Genomic DNA, 8,167 nt, shown 5'->3' with positions numbered 1-8,167 from the left:
TTTTTCAACAAAATTCAATATTCATTATTTTATTGAATTCAATATTCATTATTTTATTGAGTACAAAATTTAAAATTTAAATATTCACTCTACACAATTTGAAGTATTTTTTAATTAAAAATAAAGGTAATTATGATCATAGTTCAATTGAGAAGTCAAACACTCAAATCCACCACACTCCACTCATTATTAAACTAAAAAAAGATAAAAGAGAACACAATAGATATAGATTGAAAATTTTAAAACTTATTACATTTCCATTTAAAGTTCAAAGATTTAGTAGACACAAGTTTCAAAGTTGAAAAATTGAACAACAGTATCTATAATACTTGAACAAGAAATTCAATCCTAAGACAAAACACACTATAGTTTTACCGTATTATAAATACTTGACATCGAACACTTGCGTTACCAATATTTGGCTCACACGTTCGCAAACAATCGATATTCTTTGGCATCCAAAACGATTTGTCGAATGGAAGCAACACCCCCAATAAATGCCAAGACCGATGAAACTACTACAATCAAAGTGTTAAGCCAATAAAGATAGCCACGTTTTGAAGGCTTGAAAGTGGCATTGTAGAAAACCATTGGCATAATGAAATCAAGAGGAATGAATCCCAATGCTCCAATTAATGCCATTAGATCCCCAAAGAAAGGCAACATAGCTCCAATTATGGTGGCTATCACCACTGATAACGACCGTGCTATTATCCTTGGCACAATGTTGCGCATTGAGAATTGATTTTTGTTTGGGTCTGCAAATTTCTTCTCAAATACTTCATTTGTGGGTTGTAAGTAAGTCTACATAAATAAACAATCAAATACCATCAATATGATATTTCTAAACGGTTGGAGAAGAAATGAGAAATAAGTTGGAGTACAACTCTACGCTTTATTTGGTCCAAAGAATTCATAGATCCAAGACTAAAAAACATCAATTACATTGTGAGCCAACAATTTCACCACTTTTTCACATTTCACAATTCCACTTTCTAAACACCCCTTAAAGTAGTAAATAACGAGAGAATTCATATTTTAATATAACAATTTCTTTCTTTTTATAAAGAGATTCTTTTTATTCATACAAACTATATTTATACGGCCCTATTTAGATTAAAGAAATGATTAGGTACAATCTCCTCTTTACCACATAAATTAAAATAATTAAAATAATTTTAGAAAAAAATCAAATTACCAAGTGGCAATATTACATTAGGTACAGCTTGGGATATATGCATAAAGGGTGCATGCTTTCTAGCTGCACCCAAATTTTTTCCTTTAGGTTATATTGCATGTTTAGTTATTAAATTGTTCACTCTTTTTCTTAAGTTCAATGATTTACTAAATACAAAACTGAAATTTAAGATATATTATAAATATTTTTTTGAAATCTAATCTTAGACAGAAACTTAAAAGTTGATGAACCAAATAAATTGAAATGTAACAAAAAAAAAAATGGAAAAGAGAGGAATTGAAAGGATGGGATCTTACGCCGGCAACAGCAGAGACTTGTAAGAGGCAAAAGGCATTGGTGATGATGAGAAGCCAAGAGGGGAGAAGATTGTTAGACATGAAATTAGAAAGAACGGTTCCCATGGCCTCCTTTCCAAAAGTCCAATACCCTGAAATTCCAACGCTCAAAAAGGTGGCTGCTATTACTGCATAACAAAGGCATAGCCCTTTGAACATCTTCCCCTTCACTGGAGCTACTAATGTTGCCTGCATAAATAATTTATCATTCAAAATCAAAAAAGTCACATTTGGATGTATTTGGTATAACTTAAAATTGTAATTTATACCTGTATTTCAGGAAGCATTCCACAAGCGTAGGTAGTTGCAATGACTGAAATGCCATTGAAGGCATTAAATAACTGGCTAACGGGTGACCCTTCAACAGAGTAGTCTCTTGGAGGTGCATTTTTGGAATAACCTGTCATGAGAAGGCTTTAAAGGTAATTTCACAAAACGAAGAAAATTAGTGCGAAATTACACATGTACCCTTCTTTACCTAATTTCAAAGAAGCCGCCGTTACACAAGCACTATAAGCCAGGGAGAGAGTGAGAGAGATAAGGTTGATATGTCTCATAGAATGGAAAGATGGAATTTGTGCTAAAATTAGCATTAATGCTCCAAATATTATTATAAATTCATATAGTTGCATCCTCCCTTCTGGATTACACAACACATATATATACTGCAAAAAAAAAACAAAAAAAAAAACCCTATTTTAATAATTTCATTCAAACTTTTAAGAAAAAAACCCTATTTTAATAATTTCATTCAAACTTTTAAGAATTGCATAACGATGTTTCCAGTAATGATCTATTTGTAAGGATTTTTTAAACACTTAAAAAGTCGTTCTAAACCGACCCAACAAACCTATATTAGTTTAATCTTCTAAGTAATGATTCTCATATTTGGAAAAAAAAATGAAATTGAGTCATAGAACTTGAATTTTTATAATTTATTTTTTTGGCTAACCAGTTTTGGGAATGTGCCAAATAAAAAATTTATAATATTAGTATCTTAATTAAAAAAAAAAAAAAAAAAAAAGAAAGAAATATGAATTGCATAAAAAGTCAAATTGGTAATTTAAGAGGGAGAAAAGTCTGACCTTGAGATTTTGACCACCAATAAGAATTCCAGCAACAACAGAACCATAGCACACTCCAAATTGAATTGGGCCCACATAGAAGATGGCCCATTTCGGTCCTGCCATTCCAACAATAATATAATGGTTTCGTTTTTCTTTATTATTTTTTAGGATGGGAAAATTCGAATGTTGTTAATATATTAGGGCCTTTTTACCTATAAAAAAATATTTTAAAATATTTACGTTTTATTGAAAAAATTTTCAAAAGTACAAAGCATTTTTAAAACTTTTTATTATAAAGTATAAAGATTTTAAAGATTTTTCTATTTATAAGAATTTTTCTAATATTATTTGTAAGCCACTTGTATCACATTCTCATTATTACGGTTTTTCTTTACTTTCTTTAAAATGATAACTAATAATTAATATTTTTCTATTTTTACTACTAAACTATATTACCAACTTCTTTCATGGCTATTACTATGCACTGATTCAAATTAATTAAAGGCTAAAAACATACCAACGCGGTGGGTTTTTTTCTTTTTTTTTTTTACTTTTTCCGAAAGAAAAAAAAAAGTTATTTCCTTTTAAAAAGTGAGTATTGAAAACTACTATTTTTAGTTTTTGCAAACAAAAGAAAAGTTTTAAATACTTCCTTCATCTACGTATTTTCTTAATGTTGGTTTTTGTATTTATACGTTCAACTTTTATTTATTAGCCCTTGTAATTTCAAAATATCTATTTTGACTATTTATATTTAAAAAATGACAATTTTGATCACTATTTTCAAAATCTCACACAAAATCTCTTCCTAATGAAACTCTTTACAAGTTTATAGCTACATTTCTTAAAAATGCATATATTTATACAACAAAATTAAAAATTTAGAGATTTTTTTAAGTCACTACATTAAATATCAAATTATCTTTACACTCTAGGGTTTTAACTTTGATATCATCAATCTTTTTATGGATCCTTGTTTTTTAGTACCAAGGACAAAGAATCGAACCTCCAACTTCCAGAAAATGAGTACGTGTCAATATTTGTTATTGAGCTATCACTTTGACAACTTTTTTAAAGTATTTCATCGCATAAAGTTAATGAAAACGAAAAGACGACGTACCGAGAATATTTGTAGCCATATCTCGAAACCTAAGTAGACGAGAACCACGCATAGCATGATGCTCTAAAACGAGAGATAAGAGATGGTAGGCATAGAAAGTGACAAAACCACCAAAAAGAAGGCATATAATTCCACCAACCCAACCAAGCAGTCTGAAGGCAAAAGGAAGGCTTAGTAGTGATGGAGCCACTATAGATGTTGTCAAATGATACCCACAATGCCACCATGATCCTATCATTCATTATCACCAAACCACAAAAATATACATCTTCGTTAAATATGGGTATATTACAAGTGTGTATTTTGTTTATAAATTTTAATTTTATGATAAATAATATATAATGTTTTTATTAATTATTTAACTAAAGAAATAAAAACTATATATTCAATTTTATTTCAAATTTTGTTTCTATAATGAATATTAGAAAATATTATTTTTAAGATTAACTAAAAATTTTCTATTTTATGGAACAATTGTTTGAGTGTTATTCATGAAAATACTTTTTAGAGTGTTTACCAAAGTGTGAAAACATATACAAAAATATTAAATATGAAATTAACAATAAAGAAAACATTATTATTTGTTGTCATGCTAATTAAATGTATTTACTAATTAGGGTAAAAATTACTTTTGAACTTAAAAGGATGGAGAGGGCGAAGAGAGAGAACATGGGAGAGAAATAGAGATGAGGAAGCAAGATAGAAAAAAAAAATATATATATATATATATATTTAAAAATATTTTATTTTTGAAGTCATGTTTCCACATCAGCCTATCTAGTTATCAATTTTTTATATTTAGATTTAGTAGTTATTTTCCGAGAAGATCTTTTCAAATTTATTCTTAAAAACTCAAGAACTTAAAAAAGGTCCATTCGAAATATTAGGAATTAAATGTACATATTCTTTAAAATTTAAAGTTCAAAAATGTCTTTTTTTTAAAATAATATTATTTTAAAAGTTATTACCTCCTAGACATCTAAACAAATTATCTTAATTGATTAATTTTACAAATATCTTGTTTTCAAATTAACTCGGTTAATATTTATAATATATAATAAAACAACTATGCTAACATAATGTGTACTTTCTCGAAAAAAAAAATCTAAAAGAATAGTCAACCAAACATGTATGGATTTGGTTAAGCTAACCCGTATTTCATTTTTTTTCTAAATAGTGAATCAAACACCTCTTAAATTTTATACCATCCAAAAAAATAAGATGAGAAATTTTTTTTCTTAATATAAATTATTGAAGGTTGGGAGATTTCAACCGGTTGAACTAAACTTTAATTGGCAAAAAGATGAGAAACTTGTTCTGATATATTTGTGTGTGTGTATTTTTTTTTTTCAATTAATATAGTTTAGATAGTTTTCTTTCAGAAAAAATACAAATAATGAATGAAAATTTAAAAATCCGTTGTTTATTGTTTAATGTTTTTTATTTACAAATTTTAAGAAATAAGCGTTCGGTAACTATTTCTATTTTTTATTTTTAAATTTTCAGATGCACTTACAAAACTGTATTAACCGTACTCTTTTTACAAATGTTTCATATTTATCGTTTATTGTTTTAGAAGTTTTTGAAACAATAAACTTAACCTTTCTATTTTTTTCTAAAACATAAATAAAAGTATCGTTTATTATTTTTTGTGTCAAATGCATAATAAATACTAGAAAGTTTTTATACTTTTAGTCACTCAAATTTGATTCAAATTGCATTTGGATCCTTAAGTCTTCATCAATTTATTCTTTAATCACCACCAAAAAGCTCAAGTGACAACTATTTTTATTAGAAGATATTTTTTTTTTCTAATTTTTAATTATTAAAAAAGATAATTACAATTGGTAGTATTTTTAGAAATAATAACCATGTGTATAACATCATTTAAAAAAAAATTGCAAATATAGACAAATCTACTAGTTAGCGATAGATTTCTATCGTTGATAGACTTTTACCAGTGATATAATCTATCACTGGTATACTCCTACCAATAATATGGTCTATCACTAATAGACTATTTAAATTTGGTCATATTTACATTTTTTTTTTTACATTATGTTATATTTGCTAATACTTTTGATCTAATGTTGTATTTACAACTGTCCCTATTAAAAATGGTCCTTAGTGATAAGTCTTTACAAACTATTGTTTGTTCATAACTCACAAACAATTGTTTCATAATTTTGGCCAGTTTTTGGGTCATCGAAAGACCCAAATGCAATCAAATACAATCAACCATCAAACTAATAAACAAAAATTAGAATAGAAAATATAATTTACTTTCATCCCTACTCCATAGTGGGAAATTTTTCAATATTATGAGAGTATAGAAAGGTTTTCATACTACTAATATTTATTGTTTGTTACGTCAACATAATTTAAAAATAACGTGAGATCTACTAACATATTCATGAACAAAGGGTCTTCTCAAAAAATGAAGGAAGAAGCAAACAAATACTAATTAACCTCGAGATTTAAGCACAAATAGAGCTCCAGCATCTAGCTCAACCGTCAAGTGGACGTGAGCGTTGCTACTCTCCTTCTCTTTCGCCATTGTATCCCCAGAGATTGGTGCTTTCGTTTCCATTGTATATCTCACTCTTACTCTGCTTCTTTTCTTTTTCACTTACTCTTAAAGAGTCGTTTTGATGAGGGGAAGGAAGATGAGAATAAGTATGAAAAATAACAAAGAGATATAAAGTCTGTGTTTAGTACAAAGTTACAAAGATAAGACGTGAGATAAGTCATCTTCCTACATTCTTTATATCTATTGTCAAAAGATTATTTGATTCCATTCCACCCACATTAAAGGGTATTTGATACCCTTCCAAAAAGTATGGTTTAATTTACAAAATCTCTTTAATCTCTCCTCTCTCTCTCTCTCTCTCATATATATATATATATATATATATATATCAATTGAATTATGCTCGGTTTGACATATTGATACAGTTTAACATATATATTTAATATATTACTTAGAATATAATTATTTAAAGGAAAATTATTTCAAATAGTAAAAGTGTTGAAAATATTTCCAAGATATAATAAAATTTTAGAACTATCAATGATAGACGTTGATAGACACTGATAGACTTCTATCAAAATACAAAATAGAAGTCTATCAATATCTATCATTGATAGTTTTAAAATTTTACTATATTTTGTAAATATTTTAGTTATTTTTCTATATTTAAAAACAACTCTTATTTAAACTATATTTTTAGTATACTAATTGAATTATATTTTTATAAGAATGTTAATCCATTAACCATTGCATCGCAATCCTATAAAATCTATGTGTTAAGTTTAATAAACAAATAAGAATATCATTTGTTTATTAAAAAAAATTCCTGATAACATTTTCTATGATAAATCAAATACAATCATCTTATTTTCAGATATTTATAAATTCATGATAAACCAAATAATCTGATAATATTCTCGATAATAAATCAAACATAATCAGACATTTATTAATTCTATGGTAAACTAAAGGATCTGATAACATTCTCGATGATAAATCAAAGCAGTGACATTTATAACCAAATGATTCCTCTCTTTTGATCTCTAAATACGATAAAATAATATATGATAAGTCCTCAACTAAACAACATCACTCTTCTAAATAATGACACGATTTGGAAAAGTAGGCATAAATATTTGGGAAAGTTAGATTTTTTTTTTTTTCTTTTGCACTACTTTGTAGTACTCTTCATTCTCATGCATGTCGGTCCTACGTTATTTTATTTATTTTCAAATATTTTATTATAAACGTACAGAGGACATTTGAATGCTTGAGATGTGAACTTTGTGAGAAGAAGGAAAAAAATAGGTAACATTATTATAAAATGATTAAGCCTCATTTCAATCTGTATGACTTGGTGAAATAATTAAAATAAAACCACTTTAAAGTGGCATAACTTAAATATCATACGGTTGTAAAGTTATGTAAAGAGTTTATTATCCCTTAATTTAGCTTTATCGAAAAAAAAATTTCGGATAGCAAACAAAGAAGTTAGCTTGGGCAAGAGCTTGATGATAGAGAAAATGACTATTTGATAGGAGAAATAGTGTGTAACTTTTGTTCGAGAGGAGAATTGTTGAAATACGACTAAAGTTTCATAATGGCTAGATATGAAAGAAAGAACTTGGGTGAGTGAAGACAACTATTTCTATTGGTATAAGACGTTGTAGGTAAAAAAAAAAAAAAAAAAAAAAAAGTGACGTCATGATGGTTTATGTCCAAATTGGACAATATTATACTATTTCAGAGTTATAGAGGATGTGTTTACCTTAACAAATGTAGACATTTTCAAATTTCATTCATATATTATATATTTTTTTAAAAAAAAAATCAGAAACTATTAAATATACAATCTTAAAAATTTCAACATTTGTGAGAATGGTAGGGAGTATGTCAATTATCATTGAAATATATTTA

General features: G+C 27.1%; 1 protein-coding gene across 1 annotated transcript; it reads right to left on the bottom strand.

The window, feature by feature from the left end:
• Positions 1-226: 226 nt before the first annotated feature.
• On the bottom strand, positions 227-6,464 carry LOC120080867 (GABA transporter 1-like). The gene is made up of 7 exons (XM_039035528.2): positions 6,190-6,464; positions 3,721-3,951; positions 2,619-2,716; positions 2,012-2,198; positions 1,803-1,933; positions 1,495-1,722; positions 227-804 (listed from the first exon to the last, which is right to left on the bottom strand). Exons 1-7 carry the CDS (start codon positions 6,308-6,310, stop codon positions 424-426), a joined length of 1,377 nt encoding a protein of 458 aa, XP_038891456.1. The 5' UTR covers positions 6,311-6,464; the 3' UTR covers positions 227-423.
• Positions 6,465-8,167: the final 1,703 nt, after the last annotated feature.

The sequence above is a fragment of the Benincasa hispida genome, chromosome 7 (genome assembly GCF_027475165.1).
Source record: "Benincasa hispida cultivar pf3 chromosome 7, pf3_genome.v1.1, whole genome shotgun sequence".
NCBI classification, from domain to species: domain Eukaryota; kingdom Viridiplantae; phylum Streptophyta; class Magnoliopsida; order Cucurbitales; family Cucurbitaceae; genus Benincasa; species Benincasa hispida.
The sequence above is the reverse complement of the archived record's forward strand: the minus strand, read 5'-3'. Positions and strand labels throughout refer to the sequence as shown.

Excerpts from the sequence above, each read along its gene's own strand:
- LOC120080867 (XM_039035528.2), bottom strand. The coding sequence starts at position 6,310 with ATGGAAACGAAAGCACCAATCTCTGGGGATACAATGGCGAAAGAGAAG. Across the intron at positions 1,723-1,802 it reads GAATGCTTCCTGAAATACAG|GCAACATTAGTAGCTCCAGT; the intron begins GTATAAATTACA and ends TTATTTATGCAG. Across the intron at positions 805-1,494 it reads AAGTCTCTGCTGTTGCCGGC|ACTTACTTACAACCCACAAA; the intron begins GTAAGATCCCAT and ends TTATTTATGTAG.